Source organism: Lonchura striata, chromosome 4 (genome assembly GCF_050655825.1).
Source record: "Lonchura striata isolate lonStrDom1 chromosome 4, ASM5065582v1, whole genome shotgun sequence".
Lineage (NCBI taxonomy): Eukaryota > Metazoa > Chordata > Aves > Passeriformes > Estrildidae > Lonchura > Lonchura striata.
This window is the reverse complement of record NC_140706.1, coordinates 65,414,168-65,432,909: the sequence shown is the minus strand read 5'-3', so window position 1 is coordinate 65,432,909 and position 18,742 is coordinate 65,414,168. Positions and strand designations below refer to the sequence as shown.

General features: G+C 52.3%; 1 protein-coding gene and 1 long non-coding RNA gene across 2 annotated transcripts; one reads left to right on the top strand and one right to left on the bottom strand.

The window, feature by feature from the left end:
- LOC146767695 (uncharacterized) lies at positions 1 to 5,123 on the top strand. Its single transcript, XR_014954933.1, has 3 exons — positions 1 to 768; positions 1,721 to 1,821; positions 3,641 to 5,123. It is a non-coding gene; the product is annotated as an uncharacterized LOC146767695 (long non-coding RNA).
- A 4,803-nt stretch (positions 5,124 to 9,926) lies between these two features.
- Positions 9,927 to 12,403, bottom strand: LOC144246174 (serine/threonine-protein kinase pim-1-like). The gene is made up of 5 exons (XM_085579554.1): positions 12,342 to 12,403; positions 11,404 to 11,519; positions 10,832 to 10,935; positions 10,689 to 10,739; positions 9,927 to 10,328 (listed from the first exon to the last, which is right to left on the bottom strand). The coding sequence occupies exons 1-5, from the start codon at positions 12,401 to 12,403 to the stop codon at positions 9,927 to 9,929; spliced, it is 735 nt and encodes a 244-aa protein (XP_085435680.1).
- Between the last annotated feature and the right edge of the window lie 6,339 nt (positions 12,404 to 18,742).

The window sequence follows — 18,742 nt, the reverse complement described above, 5'->3', positions numbered from 1 at the left end:
GCTCTGCCCACACGGCGGCAGCACCGCCGCCCGCCGCAGCCGGGGCCGCCGCTCTCCTCGGGGCCGCGGGCGGGGCAGGGGCGGAACAGCGCGGGCGCGATCCGAAACATCCTCTGCAATAAATGCTCCGCTGCTGTGTGAGACGGGTTTGTCCCGGGTCTTGAGGCTCTCCGGGATCGTGTCTCATGGAATAAAGCTCGCGCCGCTTTCCCAGCTGCGGTGACAACGTTCTGTGGGCTGGGCTGAGCTCTGTTTCTCGGGGAGCAGCGGGTGTCGCACGGAGAAGCTGCTCCTGTGGTTACTGCCGAGGGTCAGTGGGAAAACCTGAACAGTCCTGATGGAAACCGATGGAAAAACAAGTTTGGTTTGGCTTTGGACTTGACATTTTCCCCCTGACCCCCACCTGGTCCAGGTGTTTTGCCTTAGGGAACAGGAGACAGAAGGGGGAATAGAGAAAAAGATAATTCATTACCCCAAAAGGGACAAGCTAATTTCTATTTATTTCCTGATGCACCTGGAATGATTTGGGTCTCGGGAGGCACCTGGGAGCCTCCTTTTGTGTTCTGGGTGGGGTCGTGGCTATAAAAGGGGTAAAGGATGGAGGAAGAGGAGCAGTGGTTGGGATCAGCGGTACCCTGGGGATTTGCATCTGGAAGCGGCTGCCAGTTTCCTGATGGGAGCCGTGGAAACAGAGCTCGGAGTCTGTGGGAAATGCGAATACTGCAGCTGGAGTGCTGAGAATGGAGGCTCTGCAGAGAATGTCGTCTGGTGAGTCTCCTGATGTCCCATAGCTAATGCTGTGCTGGCACCAAGTCACCTCATTCCAATTTAAACTCTCTTGAAATATGCTTAAATTACAAACTGGACTACAAAATGCACATGGCAGGCTTCATGTTTCTAAGAAAATGCTTTAGGGATGTGCAGCTTCTGAACTGCAGCAGTAATCCCCGCTCCCACAGAAACCTGCTGGGCCGTGGTTCTAAGGAAAGAGTGCCAGAAAAGTGGCACCTTCAGTGCCACCCTAACAGGGATTTCCCTTGAAGCTGTCAGGATCAGGAGGTGTTCATGCCCCTCTGGGAAAGCAGGGAGTGGGATCAGTGCTGCAGCTGTGTCTTTTTCCTGCTCTCTGCAGCTGTTCCAAGGATGCCCTGGAGTGCTCTGGCTCATGGCAGGATAATCTGTGTTTAGAGCTTCCCCCGTGCCTGGGTGCGCAGCTGGGTCAGTCACTGGGCTCCCATGGAACCTCTGAGGCTGGAAAAGCCCTTTGTGGTGCTGAAATAGCCCCAGGACAAACCTTCCCAAGATAGAAGCAAAGCCAGTGGCAGGGAGGGAAATCCAAGAGGGTGGTGGGAAGGGCTTTCTCCCAGGTCTGGATGCCCTCAATGCAGGGGTGATAATTTTAAGTGTTGTTAAATGCTGCAGCAGCTCCCTCCCTATGTGAGAGCTGCCCCAGCTTGCATGAGTGTGAGGATGTCCAGCTCTTCCTTAGGGCTTGGGGCATGGCAGGGTGTAGAGCTCATGTTTAATCTTGTTTAGACACTTTTAATATCAAAATGCATTAAAACAGAGACTTTGAGGAAATAGCACATGAAAGTCTGTTGCAAGAATAGGTGCAAGCTGTCTTTATTAAAGATCTACATTGATGGATGTTTTGTCAAACCACTCTGAGGACAGAACGTGTCCAAAAAGCTTCACTAACCCCTTGTTCTTTTGCTGGTAGGGCAGCATCTGACCCCAGGGCTCGGGGGCTGTGTGGAGATTCCTCCCTGGAGCAGGGTCACCCCGTGAGGATGAGCCACAGAGGTTCAGTTCTTGGACCAGGTGAGGATCTCTTTCTACTTAGTAATTGCTTTTGCTGGCTGTAATGTCACAGCTCCAGTGTTCCTGCAGACATTGTGCCCTGCAACAGCACTTACACAGCTCCTGTGCTGGGTAGGGAGAAGTTCTGCTTCAGGAAATGGACTTGTAGAAAATTTTCAGAGTTTGACAGAAGGTTTACATATGTATCTGAATGGAAATTTGAGATGTGCCATGGAATAGGACAGACATTGTTGAGAGAGCAATGGAGCTAGAAACAAGTTTAAAAGAATGAGTTTGTAAATAAGACTAGATACTTTATTGAAATAGAACTATAAAAGATGCATTGTAATAAGATTTATGAGGGGTAATTTTAGATGATTGGTTTTAAGGCATTGACAGCATAGTGTAGCAAAAGCTGATAGGTCAAGAAACGCTTATAATGCATTGTAATTAGGAAATAGTTGGCTTCTGATTGTGATGGCGTGAATTATAACATCTGTATTGTCTCACCCTTCACGTGAGACTGAAAATGGAATAAAAGTTTTTAAAAACACTTCTCAGTTGCCTTATTTCTGGGTCAGAAAAGGGCATAATCTGATAAATTGGTGTGTTGTGTGAGGAAGATTTATCTCTCTCAATGTCCTATTCCATAGCATTTCTAAGTCAGCATTACTTATCTCAAATTCTGCATACAGATGCACACTATGTGAGCATTCTGTCAAGCTTTGAGAATTCTCTACAAATCCATTTCCCACATTCCGAGGCAGGGCTTTCAGTCCCATCAGTGTCCATTTAAATCAAGCTTGTGTCATATTTCCATCAGTCTCTCTGGTCTGGCACCCTGGGTCCCACGGGACAGAGCTGTGTGAAGGTTCAATCCCATCTGTACCAGTCCTGCCAGCATTTCCAGCAGCAGCTGCTGGAGGCACCAAGGGCTGCCCTTGGAGTCTGGCTCTACCCTGGGGTTTTACAGAGCGTTACAAACTCTGCCCTTCAGGATCCAATGTTTATTTTGAGCACTGATCCTACAGCTGGATAGTTCAGCTAGCAGGGATTAGAATCAGCTCTTGAGCCCAAAACAGGTTTTGTTCCACAAAGATCCACTGAACCTCCTGAGATAGCACACAGATGATGCACTGGACTTTGGGGTTAATAGTTAGTGTTGCCAGGTGTCACGATCCGCTTATAGCGGGGTGTCGTGATGGTTCGTTAGCCAAAGTGCAAAAGACAAACAGCAGTTTAATCACAACAAATGCACCTTTATTAAGGGCCAAAACAATAAATGAGATAGTGGGGTCAGAAAAGAAATAAAAAAGATAGAGAGAGAGAGAGAGAGAGAAGGGGGGATGGGAATAGCTACCAACACAGGCGGAGTCCTCACTGGTCCGGACGATGGGGATCCGTCTTGTTGTGTTGGGGAGAGTCTCCAAAGTCCTACCTAACCCAGGGGTCCAGTTATAGTCCACAGAGGGAAAAGGGGGGAACAGGCAGAACAATGAGAGTCTATAGAAATTGCTGTGGGGGGAACAGGTGAATCTACTGAAAATCATCCAGGCAGAACAAACACAATGAAGAATAAGTCCATTGAAGTTACTGGAGAAGAACAGGTCAGGTCATTCTCCCCCCCCCCCCCCAACTCGTTGTGGTAGGGGTCTCAGTCTCAGTCCTTGGGGAGAGGGTTCTTGATCTCTGTCTGTCACGGTGGTAGCGAGGCAGATGAGGTGTCTGCAGTGAGAGACCACCAGGGTCACCCCAACAGTTCATTCAGCTTAAAGGTGGAGAGTGAAGCAGGAATTGCAGTAGGCCGCTCCGTGCTGGGTCCACGCTGGGTCTTCACCAGGTCCTTGCCAACTCCTTGCCAAGTTCTTGCCCGGCCTCATCGGGAACAGCAACGTAACGGTGCAGCGGCTGCACCTGCACTGTTGCCTTCTCCAAGCCGGAACTGCAGAGGGGGAAGGGAGTTCCTGCTCGTGGCAATCAGCAGGCAAATGAGTGAGGGTCATCAGACGGCCTCTTACACTGAGCAGGAAGAGGAAGATCTCCCCAGTTTGGTTGCCTGTGGCACGAGTCTCCATCCCTCCTCCCAGAGCCCCTGTGGGAGCTGCCAGACTGCAGATGGAGAAGCCCTTTGGACAGGACTGCCTTTTCCTTCAGAGCCACGGGTATCAGCAGAACCTGCTCATCCCCAAGGATGCAGCTGGCAGGAAAATCCAGAAAGGAAAAACGGAGGCCAAGGCCAGTGCAGAAAGTGTTTCCTGCAGCCAGACACACAGCAGCTATTTCCAGGAGGCAGTTCCCTGTGCACGGTTCTGAAAATGATGTGGCAGTGCCACAGGAGTATACCTGTGGTGTGGTGCTGCACAAAAATCCTCCAGGACCAAAGGCAGATATTTCCACCTCCAGGGCACTCCCAGGCACCAGCAGTGGAGAAGAAGAAGAATGAGGATGAATTCCAAACTGCACCTATTCCTGTCAGGAGACTTCAACCTAGCCAGAACCTTGGTGAGAGGTGCTGGAGCACAGAGGGAGCAAAGCCTTTAGACAGGCGTGCCTGCTCCCCCAGAGCTGCAGGTGTCAGCAAACCTGCTCCTCCTTGAGAATGCAGATGGCCAGGAAATGGCCAGAATTAAAAAGGGGAGTGCAGCTCTCTTCAAGAAGATTTTCCCAGAGGCAAGTGTCCCAGCATCAAGTGTTCTGGATATGTCAGTTCCCAGTCCATGTTTCCCAGGATGCTGTGGCGGTGCCAGAGAGGAAGACGCTCAGCATAGTGCAAGAGAAGATCCTCCAGCAGCAAAGGGAAATGTTCCCATCTCCAGAGAATTGTCTGCCATCAGCAGTGGAGGAGCAGAAAGTGGAAGATCTGGAGACTTGGGATATATCTGGCAAGGGCCTCAATACCTCCCAGTGCCTGAGGGAGAGCTGCCGGACTGCAGAGGGAGGAAGCCCTTTGGAAAGGTGTGCCTGCTCCCCCAGAGCTGTGCCTATCAGCAGGACCTGCTCATCCCTGAAGATGCAGCTGGCCAGGAAATGCCTGGAAGTGAGAAGGGGAGCCCAGCCCTCTTCAGGATGTTCCTAGAGGCATATGGCCCAGCAGTGTCTTGGTGCCACCAGTTGTCAGCCCATGGCTTCCACAGAGCTGTGACTGTTCCAATGGGGAACACCCCATGCTTGGCAGCAGAGGTGATCCCCGGGAAACCAAGGAAGTTCCTTCTATCAAGGGAGCTCCAGTGAGATGGCCTCCGCTTCCAGGAATTTGTTGAAGGAAGGAAGTCAGATCTTCTTAGGAATATTGGTGTTAAATAAATCAGGATTTTCCCAGAGAACTGAGTGTTCCCACTATTCTGGGTTTGACTGGGATTCCTTTCTTCCCAGAAAGTGGCACAGTGCTGGGTTTGGATGCTGGATGGAAATGCTGTGGATCACAGCTGGAGAGTTTGGTTGTTGCTAAGCACAGCTTGTCCACCTCAAGGACTCTGCAGGGTCCTAGAAGCCGCTCCATGTCCCACGCTCTGCCCGCGAGGAGGTGACAAAGAGCCTGGAGGGAGCATGTCCAGACAGCCAACCCGCACTGCGCAGAGGGATGTTCCAGACCACAGCGTGTCCTGCTGAGTCTGACAGCTGAGGAAGCTGGTCAGGAGAGGCTGATCGCTGGTGGGATTGATGGGCCATGAGGCAGTGGGTGCTGAGCACTTGTGTTGGGCATTACTGCTCAATCCTGGGCTTTGGTCCTCTGGCTCATTTCTCCCCAGCTTCTCCCTCCTTCTTGTTTGTATTCAGCTTCCTGGTTTTCTTCTCCTCCTTCTCCAGGTCTTCTTCTCAGTCTTTCTTACCTTTTTTTCCTCTGTTTGTTTTTAATTCTCTTTTTTTCCTTTTTTTTTCTTTTGTTCTTTTTTCCTTTTCCTTTTTTTCCTGCCCCACTGCTGGAGGCTGAGCTCACCGGAGCATGTCTATCTGTCCTAGAGCCTCTTTTGGCATCTGCACATCCCTGAACATCTCCATTGGATGCTGCCTTCCCCTGGGAAGGTCCTTGTCTATAACAATGTGTGCAATGAAACTATAGAGATGATTTTCAAAAGGGATATTTTAATGAAAGCATTGCCCTTATAGTTCTCATAGAGACCCCAAGAAAACCAGTTTTCTTTCAGATTCTCATGGCATTATTCAGTAAATTATATTAAATACATACACCCTATAAAATGAGCCTAGGGAGAAGCATTAATTTAGGCTACAGTGATTATTCTACAGTAATTTCTCCTGTGTGCATTCATCCAAGCCTCTGACTCTGGAAAAAGACTGACAGTCCAGAAAAAAGCACTCATCTTCCAACGGGAGACTTCTCACTCAGAGAAGTTTTCCCAGAAGTATTATTTCAGGTCATGTTTTCTCCAGACAAGCTGTGCTTTGTTCTCTGGATTTCAGAAAACGCTACCACAGCTGCAAATACTCACAGATTTGCAGTTAGGGGTTGCAAGCAGCACTGCCTGATGGCCCAGTGCAGGGGCATAGAATTCAAATCCCCACCCAGATGATCCACTACCGCACCTTTGGAAATTTACTATCTGGGTAACAACAACACAATCAGGTAATAACACAATATAATAACACAACAAAATAGCAAAACATTATTCTAAAGATAACAAAGCTAAAGGAGTAAATGACTCATAATAAAAATTTCACGTTACCGCTTGCAATTAGTCCTTGTACAGAGGACTCAATGGCTCTGGGCCTGCAGTCACCAACATCCCAGGGCTGTGGGGACACGGGGACGAGCAGCTCCTGGAGGAAATGTGTCATGGCCCTTGGACAATTGGCAATCACCACAGGTCACTGGAAAAGGGATAATTACTACTCCCAGCTCAAGCTGCAGACGATGGCTGACACACAGAGCTCTCGCCATCCTGCCACAGCGGCGTCCTGGCTGGAAGGATCACGGCGCAAGTCAGGTCTTCAGGCAGAGAATGGGAGAGCCATTCAGGGCACAGGAGCGTCAGCAGCCAGCATTAAAGGGAAGAAAACTGAAAGAGCAGGCACATTTCTGAAAAAAAAAACCCAAATTTATTTCCCAAACCCTGTTGTGGAAGGTCAGGGCAGTAGGCAGAAGGTGGCACAGGTTTAGTAGATGGCACCTGCCCACAGGCAGTCAGCTGGGAGCTTTCCTGTGACTGGTTACTGCACTTTCCATTACCATGGGTTGTTTTTAAGGCAGCAGAAGATATTTTTTGGGGGTAAAATGAGACCAGCACGGTGGGAATGACTCCAGCATGTCAACATTTCCTGTGGGCTCCATGCACATGACTTAGGATGGTGCAGACCAAGCTGGTCAAGCGCCTAGCCCTGCCTCCCATTTCATAGGAAGAAAAAAAAAGAGCTCAACAGGGCTCAACCTGAAATGATGTTTTGTAGCTTCTGGCTCTCCTCAGAGTTCTGGTAAGAGAGGAACGTCTCTGTCTCTGAAACCAAATAACCCTTGGAATTCACACATGGACCTGTGTGTCGCTTCAAGAGACACCAAGAAGCCCTGCCACTTTGCAAGGTGTCATGGTTTGACACTGGCACAATGCCAGTGCCCCCATGAAAATGTGATCCCTCCCTTGAATGCTGTGAAGTGGAATCTAGAATAGAGCAAAGCAGGCCCAAGCTTAAGAACAGAAAAAAAAACTTTATTAAACTACTACTACAAAAGAAAAAAGAAAACTAAAGAAGGGGAAAAAAACCCCACACAAAGATCAAATGAAAACCTTGCAAAACATTCCTCCCCCACCACCCAACTCCAACAAACCACAGTGAGACACAATTTGGACCCCAATCAGGTTTCCACCCTCCAAACAATCGATACTCAGTCCATCGAGGGAACAGAGTCTCTCCTGTGCCACAGACCCCCCAAGAAACACAGCTCCACATCCTGTGTTTCCATGTCACACATGGCACCACCCGGAGAAAAAGTTTGCCATGGTGACCCTTCTCTTTTCCATGCACAGTGCTCTCACCACCAATGCATGGATGGACAGACTGCTTTTAGGATTTTTCCTTTCAAGGATGCCCTGCCAAGAGAGGAGAAAAACAACAGTTCAGTTTTCATTGTTTGGGACCACAGTCCCCCCCCATTTTCCCCTGGGGCCGAGGGCACAAGAACAGAGATCTTCTTCTCTTCTCTTTCCTTTCCAGGACAGGGGGATGCCAGCACAAACCCCCTAACCTTTTCTCTGTTCACTTTTGTCTTTTTCCCAGCTGAAGGAGGTCTCTTGACTCACTGGCATCCTCCCAAAACACAGTCCCTCTTGAAGGAGAAGATTGGTTCAGGTTGTGGCTAACACGGAAAAGTCCAGCCAAATGCCACTCCTTGTCCCCCTCCCATCCAGAATTCCTCCTTCCAACATCCCAGGGTCCAAGGTGTCCCTCTTCCTCTCTTTCAAACCGAGGAGGGGAAGGAAAAATTCACAAGCTTTCATTTCTCAAGGAAGGGTTAAAAGTCCGAACTCCCAGGGATGACTCGATGCCCAGACTCCGGCAACTCCCACGCACTGGGCACCTTGCAGCTCCCCCCGCTCCTCCTTCCTGACAGTGAAATTGCTGACAAAACTGCCGCTGTCTCTTTTCTCTCTCCCTCTCGGGAGAGAAACTCTGGGGGGGGGAACGGAGACATCTTAGATTTCTTCCACCCTTCCATCTGCAGGGGCCAGCCAGGTTCCAGTCCATCCACCACCCTTGGGGCCTACCTTTCAGGCCATGGGGCTTCCCTTCCCCCACCCAGCTCATGGCTGGGCAGGGGAGGTTTGCACTGCACGCTCACCGGAACCAAAGAGAGCGAGTTCCCCTGGGAATTCTGTTTTAACCCCTCTGTGTTCTCAGAGGCGTGTTCACCTTCAATTGGTCAATATCTAAATTGATCTCTTCCTTCTGGAAAAGAATTCTCTTTCCGTGTCAAACCACGACACAAGGGAGCTGTTGTTCCACTGCTGCATTTCTTGGCTGGGCAAAGTCCCTCCTACCTGCACTAGGGCCTGAGCTTGAAGATATAAAGAACCAGCTGGGAGGGCAGGCATGGAAAGCTTGACAAAGGCTGAAGGCAGCACTCTGATTCCCCCCTTTTCCCAAGACGTTTCTTTAGCTGAAGTTGCTGAAAAGAACCAGCCCCTTGACACACCACAATGGGTTGGTTGTTTTATTTTTCGGGTTCTCAGTCCTGCGTGGAACTCGGAAAGTGGGTGCTGCAGAGGCTCCGGCAAGGCATCAAAAGCGCCGGCCCCGCACCCAAGGGTGGCATGAGATCTCCTCCAGCTCCGGCCTGTCCGCAGGGTGCTTGGCCAAACACCATCGGATCAGGTGCTGGAGCTCTGGGGAGAGAAGGCAGAAAGTGCCGGTCACCGGCAGAGTCTCCTGCCCAGCTGCCCCCGTCGCCCGCGGGGCCCGGGCCATGTTGTGCTGGGCTCTGGGCCGTGCCTGGCTCCCGACCGGCTCTGCCCCACACAGGAGAGCGGCACGGCGGGACACGGCCGCCTCCTCCGGCCGCCCGTGCCGCGCTGACCCCGTCGGCACGGGCCCCTCCTGCGGCCGGCCCTGGAGGGCAGATCCACGTCCCGCGGAGCTGGTGAGGGCCGCGCCGAGCTGCGCGCTGCCAGCTGCCAAAGCCCGCCGGCTTGAGGCCGGACACCCACCTGGAGAGAGCTGCTGCCGGAAGACGAGCTTGCCCAGCACGATGTCAGGCTCATCCTGGAAGGGGAGGCTCCCGCAGACCATGACGTACAGCAGCACGCCCAGGGACCAGATGGTGGCCGCGTGGCCGTGGTAGCAGCCGAGCCAGATCCACTCGGGCGGGCTGTACACGCGCGTTCCTAGGGGAGACAGGCGGCGCTGGCCGGGCGCAGGCTGCTGCCTTCCAGAGCCTGGCGCCGGCCTCCTGACCGAGGCAGGGGCTGCAGCCGTGGCCACAGCTTCCCCCCGAGGCCACCCCGCGTCCCCCAGCCAGCTGGCCAAAGGCACGAAACCATTCCGCAAGGCCAAGAAGGCCAGCGGAGCAGCCCAGGCCATCGTGGGCCCGCTGAGCCCAGGGGCCGGGAGCCGCTTTTGCCCCCCCTCTGTCGGCAGGGCCGGCAGCCGGCTCCTGGGGCTCGGCATCCGCCCCGTTCCTAAAGGCGGCCGGCTGCAGGACGCAGCCCGCAGCCCAGGAGGGAACGGGGCCGTGCGGTGCCTGGCACCGGGAGCAGGGCCCAGGCCATGGGCTCACCGGCAAACCCCGTGAAGGCCCGCTCCTGGAGGAAGGTGCCGCAGCCGAAGTCAATGAGCTTCAGGTGGCCGCTCTCCGGGTTCACCAGGAGGTTCTCTGGCTTGATGTCCCGGTGCAGGACGCCGCAGGCGGTGCAGTGCCGCACGGCCTCCAGCACCTGGCAGAAAAGCCAGCGCGCCTGCTCCTCGCACAGGCAGCCCTGCTCCTGCAGGAACTGCAGGAGATCCTGCGATGCCTCCGGACGCTCCAGGACCAGCACGAAGCTGTCAGGCAGCTCAAACCAGTCCAGGAGCTGGATGATATTCTGGCAGCCAGAGCCCACCTTCTCCATGAGCACCACCTCCAAGGGCACGCGGGTGCCGTCGGGCTGTGAGCAGGAGAAAGTCAGTGCCTGCAGCAGCCTGCTGCTGCTGCTGCTGCTGCTGCAGCAGCCCTGGGGCTGCGCTGCGCCCTGCCCGGGATGCCCCAGTGCCCCCTGGCGCAGCCTCCCAGGCGCTTGCGCTTCCTCCCGCCCGGGGGATGCTCGGGGGTGCCGCTGCCCGGCCCCAGCTCCGCTCTCCGGTGTGCCCAGGCCCGCGGGGCTGCGGCTCCGCACGCTGAGCCCGCCCCGGGATTCTCCCTGCCCGCCACGCCCCGCTCTGTCCCGCTGGCCCCGTTCACTCACCAGCTCGTCCCACTGCAGGACGCTCTCCCGGGCCACGCGTTTGATGGCCACCTGCGAGCCACGGAGAGAGGAGGGCTGAGCTCCAGCCCTGCCGCTCCCCGCCGCTGCCCCTCCTGCCCCGCCCGGCCGTGGCGGCCACTCACCGGGCTCCCGTCCGAGAGGCGGATGCCCGAGTAGACGGTGCTGAAGCCGCCGCTGCCCAGCTGCGGGCCCCACAGGTACAGCTCCTGCCGCTGCCTCTGTTGCCCTGCGGCCGAGAGAAGCCATCAGCCTTGCGCCCAGAACCCCCCGCAAGTGCCCGCGAGTGAAGCGGGCCGGGCCCCCGCGGCCGCCGCGCTCTCACCTGCTTCCTGCTGCGCGCCGGGCAGCGGCCACCGCCCTGCAGCCGCCGGGCTGGCGAGCGGCAGAGCCGGGCCGGGGCAGCGCGCACAGGCGGCTGCGGCAGCCCCGGGGCAGCGGGGCAGGGCGGCACCGTCGCTGTCCCCGGCGGCGTGGGCTGGGCTCTGCTCCTGACGACGGCCGGGGCTGCAGCCCGAGCCTTGGCACAGGGGGATGCCAGGAGCGGCTGCAAGGCAGACAGGGCTTTTTCAAGCCGTGCCGTCGGAGGCACTGGAAACAGCGAGCGACTAGGCTGCTCGCAGGGGCCCTGGCTTGGCCTGGCCTCGCCCCTCCAGAGCCCCGGGGGAGCCGCAGGCAGCTCCTCGGGAGATCTCACCTGCTACTAGAAAGGCCTTGGCTGCACTCGAGGGCTGTCTTGGGGCAGCTTCCTGCAGATGGAGGAACCTCCGTGCTGTCTGGAGGCCCGTCTCCACCACCAGGCTGGGGCTGTTGCTGGCGGGCAGAACCAGAAGAGCGTCCTGGCTGTCCTGGCTGCTGTGGGATGCCCACTGCTGGCTCCAGGACGCTTGCTGCCCCGCCAGCTGCTCCTGAGCGGGCTCCCCTGCACCGGTCTGGGCTCCCAGTTGGACTTCTGGGCTTTCCCTTGCCACGTCAAGGGTCAGGATGTTGCCTGTGTTGTTGAAGTCCCAGAGTCCAAGGGAGCTGGGAGGCCTGTCCACGGGCTCTGCTCCTTCTGCAGACTGACAGGTCTCACTGAGCCTCTGCAAGGGATGCAGGCTGTCAGAGATAGCAGAGGCCCCTGGCTGGATGCAGGGTCTCTGACAGCCTGAGCTTCCTGCATGAATGGTGATGTCTCTCCCCTGCTGTGCCATCCTTGCAGGCCTTGAGGCTCTCCCAGGGATGGAGAAACTTGCTGGGAGCAGCCTGTGGACGGGATGGAGGCTTCTGGAGGAGCTGGCTAAGCCACAGCAGGGCAGGTGGCCTTGGTTCTGCAGCTCCTCCAGTTCTTTCCACAATGCCTGCCACATCCCAGAATAGAGCGGCTCACGTTTTCCGTTGCCATCCCCGAGGTGCAGCATCAGTTCCTGCAGCTCCCGGGCCTCTGCCAGGCAGGAGCCGCAGCTGCAGGGGCTGCCCAGGGGGCTGGCGGGAGCACGTGGCCGCTTGCCAGGAGTCGCCCGAGGCCTGGGGAACCTGGGAGCCGCAGGGGCTCCTCGCTTCCTCCGTGAGCCTCTGGGCTGGACCCTGGGGCGCTTCCTCCACTTCCCTCTCCGTGTCCGCCGGCCCCGCGGTTGCCGGTGGCCAAAGGCCCACCAGACAGCCACGGCGGCCAGCAGCAGGAGAAGCACGGTCAGCAGGACGTCACCGTCACCCATGGCTCCGGCACGTCCCGTCGCGACTGCACTGGCAGCTGCGGGCGCTGGCCCGTCTCACACAGCCACAGCGCAGTGATGTCACAGCGATGTCACAGTGCTGCGGCCAGCACAGCCCTGGGACATCACAGCCCTGCCTCACGCCAGCGCTCTGCCCCTTTGTGCAGTCACAGCCCTGCCTCGGCCCCGCCCTCCGCAGTGCCCCAGGAGGGATGAGGGGGCTCCCTAGGGGCACTTGCCAGCTCTCTGGAGCAGAGCGGGTGGAAGATTCTTCTTTACGTAGGACACAGGGATGAGGAGGGGAATGTTGATGGTCTCACCTCCTTGCTGGCAGAGCACGGGACATGGGTTGTCCAATGTGACACTGCAAAGTCCTTGAGGAGGGCAAGCCCCACTCAGCAACATCCAAGACATCCGTGTGCTATCCACCATATTCCCATGCTGAATCCAAACCCAGCTCTTTGCCGCTCCCTGGGAAGAAAATGGATCCTATCCCACTGAAAGCCAGTACATCTGCCCATTCTTCACCCAGCACACCCTTTCTGTGTGTCACACAGCTGGACACCTGTTCCAGGTGTATTCTGTGAGGGACAGGATCAAAAGTCCATTTAAAACCCTGAAATAGAACCTGCTTTTCCTTCCCATCATCCATGAGACCAGGCCAGGACATCGCTGCTGTTTCTGTGCTGCTGGAACTCCAGTGGTGTGAGCTCCAGTCGAGGGATCTGTGACCTGTGGATGAGCCCAGACAGGAGCAGGACACCCGCAGACATCCGCGGCTGGGAATAAGCCCATGGCAGAGCAGGAATCTCTCAGAGTACCTGTGGCCATGGTTGTTTCCATGCCCAAGAAGGGATTGTGGGCCAGGGATAAACCTGAAGCCTCTGTGGCTGTGGATTAGGCCATGCTCAGCAGGTAGCCCTCGAAACATCAGTGCCTGTGCCTGGGGTCGTGCTGGAGCACCTGAGAGCCATGACCATGGAAGAACCCCTGGCAGAGCAGTTACAGCCTTGGGGGTGCTGCAGCCGTGGTTCAGGCCAAATCCATTTCTTTAGTGGGGATGGAAAACTTCATTGCCTATACTTTGTATAAAATCATGTTTGTAAAAATGTAAGGTTCTAAATTCTTAGGTTCAGGACAAATAAAACACTGCTAATTTTCCTTCAGCTATTTTGTTACTTGTTCCATGGTTATTTTTAAGAGTGAATAAAGGATACAAAAGGCGCTCTTAAAAATTAATTTCAAGAGCTCTTTGGAATTTTGTTTTCAAAGGAGAATGAAATAAAGAGGATTGATAGTATGACCTATGCAGCTGGTGACAAGCTTGGCATTATGTTTAAGCTTTTTTTAAATTATTGGATATAGCCACTTTTTAAGAAATCTTGCATGTATATTTATACTGTTAGTTTTTAAAGTAGAAAAGTGTAAGCTGATGTTTTGTAGAAGCAGCTGAATGCATTGGTCTTCCTGGCAGGTTTGGCTGAGTTGTGTTGGTGAGTGTGTGTTTTGGTTTTGTTGCAGTTATCCTGGAGAGGATGGTCTGGGCAGGAGAAAAAGGCTCTCTGCAAACCTAGCAAACAAAAGTACCTTGTAGCTGGGCTTTGTTTCAGAGCTGGATCTACACACATCCTTTTCTTATGCAGCCTTGGAAATTGCACCGCTCCTTTGCTGTTAATGACAAGGTTATTTAAATATGCCAAGGTAATCTGGACTCTTAAATCATGGTAGCCTTGCACAGCACAGCGTGATCCCTTCTGTTCCCGGAGAAATCTTGGAAGTTTTATGGAAGAAATTGCCCCTTCAAGGCAAATTAATAAAACACTTTATTCTGTGAACTTCATCCTAACATGAGCACTGTGTGAGCAGTGCTCCAAGCAGTGTCCAACTAGAGTCACCCATGAAAACTGGAATCTGAAGGATCATCAGCCTGCCTGGGTCACTTTGTTGGATGCATGGCATTGCTGGTAAATTTGTTTCTTCCAGAATAGAAAAGAAAAAGAAAATTGAGGCTTTTTGAGGGTGTGTATTAGATAAACTTTTGTCTGATAGTTCCTATTTATTGATATTCTGTGGTCAATATCACCGTTAGAGTTTGAAAATCACCGATCCAATCTCTGTAGTATGTTGAGATCTTCAAATATAGACGTTTCAATATTTGCAAAATAGTACTTATTTCACTTGGGTTAAATTTAAATTGGGTTAATAATGGGGAAGCACAGCAAAATCTTCCAGCAACAACTACTTGGAGCAGTGTCTTGGTTTGAAAAGACAGGTGTCTGCTAAAGAAGGCAGAAGCCTCCCCTGAAACGGAAAATGTAAACCCCTTCCCTCCAAATCATTATAATTTTAAAATTAAAAGGCTCTCGGGTGAAGATATGGGAATAACAGTTCTTGTCCTAGTTTGATACGGAAAGAGAATTTTTTCCGGAAGGACGAGGTCAATTTAGATATTAACCAATTGAAGGTGGACACACCTCTGGGAATATAGAGGGGTTAAAAGCAGAATTCCCAGGGGAACTCGCTCTCTTTAGTTCCGGTCAGCGTGCAGTGCAGCCTCCCCCGCCTGGCCCGTGGCTGGGTGGGGAGGGGAAGGCCCATGGCCTGATGGAGGTGAGGCCGAAGGGTGGAGGGACTGAAACCGGGCTGGCCCCTGCAGATGGAAGGGTGGAAAAAACCTAAGATGTCTCCGTCCCCCCGCAGAGAAACACAAGATACACAAGAAGCACATAGAAACACAAGATGTAGAGCTGTATTTTCTTCAAGAGTCTGTGGCACAAGAGACTCCTGCCTCCCTCGAAGGGCTGAGTATCGATTGTTTAGAAGGTAAAAACCTGAGTGGGGTCTAGATTGTGTCTCACTGTAGTTTGTTAGAGTTAGGTGGTAGGAAGATGAATGCTTTGCAAGGTTTCAATTTGATCTTTGTGTATTTTTTCTTTCCCTTTTTTCCTTTCTCTTTTCTTTTGTAGTAGTAGCTTAATAAAGTTTTTTTTTTTCTGTTATTAAGCTTAGGCCTGTTTTGCTCTGTTCTAAATTCCACTTCATAGCATTCAAGGGAGGGATCACATTTTCATAGGAGCACTGGCATTGTGCCAGTGTCAAACCATGACATTTTTGGTTCCCTGACCGGGAAAAATAAAATAAAATCAAATAAGACAAGATAAGATAGTGATAACATAAAAGCTGTAAGATGAAATCAAAGAAGAATAAAAGCAAAGCATGTGTTAAATTTTGAAATAAATTAGGGTAGAAATTTAGTATAAGTTGCTGTTTCATATAGAATGTGTTAAATGTAATTTTGATACTGATTTTTTTTTTTCTTTTTTTGTAATCAGTGTTCTCTGAAGCAAAGGGTAGAGTGTCGTGGTTTGACACAGAAAGAGAATTTTTTCCAGAAGGAAGAGATCAATTTAGATATTAACCAATTGAAGGTGGACACGCCTCTGAGAACACAGAGGGGTTAAAAGCAGAATTCCCAGGGGAACTCGCTCTCTTTAGTTCTGGTTAGTGTGTAGTGCAGCCTCCCCCGCCCGGCCCGTGGCTGGGTGGGGAGGGGAAAGCCCATGGCCTGACGGAGGTAAGGCCGAAGGGTGGAGGGACTGGAACCGGGCTGGCCCCTGCAGATGGAAGGGTGGAAGAAATCTAAGATGTCTCCGTTCCCCCCCCCAGAGTTTCTCTCCCGAGAGAGAGAGAGAAAGAGACATCGGCAGTTTTGTCAGCAATTCCACCGTGAGGAAGGAGGAGCAGGGGGAGCTGCAAGGTCCCCTGTGCGTGGGAGTTGCCGGAGTCTGGGCATCGAGCCATCCGTGCGGAGTTTGAACTTTTAACCCTTTCTTGAGAAATGAAAGCTTTGTGAATTTTTCCTTCCCCTCCTCGGTTTGAAAGAGAGGAAGAGAGACACCTTAGACCCTGGGATGTTAGAAGGAGAAATTCTAGATGGGAGGGGGACAAGGAGTGGCTTTTGACTGGACTTTTCTGTGTTAGCCACAAACTGAACTCATCTTCTTTTAAGAGAGACTGTATTTTGAGAAAATGCCAGTGAGTCAAGAGACCTGCTTCAGCTGGGAAGACACAGAAGTGAACAGAGAAAAAAGTTAGAGGGTTTGTGGTGGCACCCCCTGTCTTTAAAGGAAAGAGAAGAGAAGAAGATCTCTGTTTTTAAACCCTCAGCTCTAGGGGAAATGGGAAAATAGGGGGGACTTTGGACCCAAACAATGAAAAACTGAACTGTTGTTTTTCTCCCCTCTTGGCAGGGCATCCTTGAAAGGAAATATCCTAAAAGCAGTTTGTCCATCCATGCATTGGTGGTGAGAGCACTGTGCATAGAAAAGAGAAGGTCACTATAGCAAACTTTTCTCCGGGCGGTGCCATATGTGACATAGAAACACAAGATGTAGATCTGTATTTTCTTCAAGAGTCTGTGCCACAAGAGAGGCTCCTGCCTCCCTCGAAGGGGCTGAGTATCGATCGTTTAGAAGGTAAAAACCTGATTGGGGTCTAGATTGTGTCTCACTGTAGTTTGTTAGAGTTGGGTGGTAGGGAGAGGAATGCTTTGCAAGGTTTTCATTTGATCTTTGTGTATTTTTTCTTTCCCTTTTTTCCTTTCTCTTTTCTTTTGTAGTAGTAGCTTAATAAAGTTTTTTTTTCTGTTATCAAGCTTAGGCCTGTTTTGCTCTGCTCTAAATTCCACTTCACAGCATTCAAGGGAGGGATCACATTTTCATGGGAGCATTGGCATTGTGCCAGTGTCAAACCATAACAGTTCTTTACTAGGAAAACTCAAAAATACAAATGTAATAGGACAAAGCTCAACAAAAAGAAACAAGTGAGAGAGTCAGAATAAGACCTGACACCCTGTGGGTCAGGGTGGTGGCAGCATCCCACTAAATGGTGGCTGCGGTGCTCCTGCAGTTCCAGCTGTGCTTCTGCTGGAGCAGGGATCCTGTAGAAAGGTGGAGTTTTCTTCTGAAGGCCCAGTAGTGGTATAGATGGGCCTGGTCTTCCTCTGGGAATCCAGTGGCGAAGAAAGCTGCACCTCCGGGAATCCAGTTGGGAGAAAGGCTGCCCTGGTGTCCCAAAATCTCGGATTATACCCAGTTAGGAATACTTGGTTCCTCCCCCTGGGCAGAACATCTCCCAGTGAGATGATATAATTTTATCAGCCATGCAGGGCCACTCCATGGCCCATTACCAGCAGATTTCTCCCCAGAGGGAGGATTGGTTTGTAGAAGAGATAAAGAAAACTGCACAATGGACAGAAGATAACTGCCACACCTCCAACAGGTGGCAGAGAGAATACACACATTGCCTTGCAATCTAGGACAAGGAGTAACCAAGCAGTTTGGTTGGATTATTGTAGGAAGAAAAGTTACAAATGCTCACTTGAAGAGGGCAGAAGATGCTGAACAACTTCCAGCTTGCTTTAGATCTACCTAAAGAAAAAAAATACATCCCAGGGTTGTGGTGTATAACATTTCTGGATTGTCAGTGTTCAATTTATGGATGGAATGGAGTGGGGAGAGGGGGAACTTGCAATACCTCTGGGAAGGGAGGATGCTTTCACTCCTGGAAAACCTCTGCCACAAATGGCATTCCTGAGATCAGGGCTCCACCTTTTCAGCGTAAGGGTGGTTGTGATGGAATGGGATTGCTTGGTTCCAGTTTTGCTCTGACAGTGGGAATGAGAGCAGGAGAATGTGCTGTTGCCTCACAGAGGCAGCCACACTATTTTCTGAAGGTGGCACAGGTTTAGTAGATGGCACCTGCCACAGGCAGGCAGCTGGGTGCTTTCCTGTGACTGGTTACTGCACTTTCCATTACCATCGGTTGTTTTTAAGGCAGCAGAAGATATTTTTGGGGGGTAAAATGAGACCAGCACCGTGGGAATGACTCTGGCATCTCAACATTTCCTGTGGGCTCCATGCACATGACTTAGGATGATGCAGACCAAGCTGGTCAAGTGCCTAGCCCTGCCTCCCATTTCATAGGAAGAAATAAAAAAGAGCTCAGCAGGGCTCAACCTGAAATGATATTTTGTAGCTTCTGGCTCTCCTCAGAGTTCTGGTAAGAGAGGAATGTCTCTGTCCCTGAAACCAAATAACCCTTGGAATTCACACATGGACCTGTGTGTCGCTTCAAGAGACACCAAGAAGCCCTGCCACTTTGCAAGGGCAGCTGTTGTTCCACTGCTGCATTTCTTGGCTGGACAAAGTCCCTCCTACCCGCACTAGGGCCTGAGCTTGAAGATATAAAGAACCAGCCGGGAGGGCAGGCATGGAAAGCTTGACAAAGGCTGAAGGCAGCACTCTGATTCCCCCCTTGCCCAAGACGTTTCTTTAGCTGAAG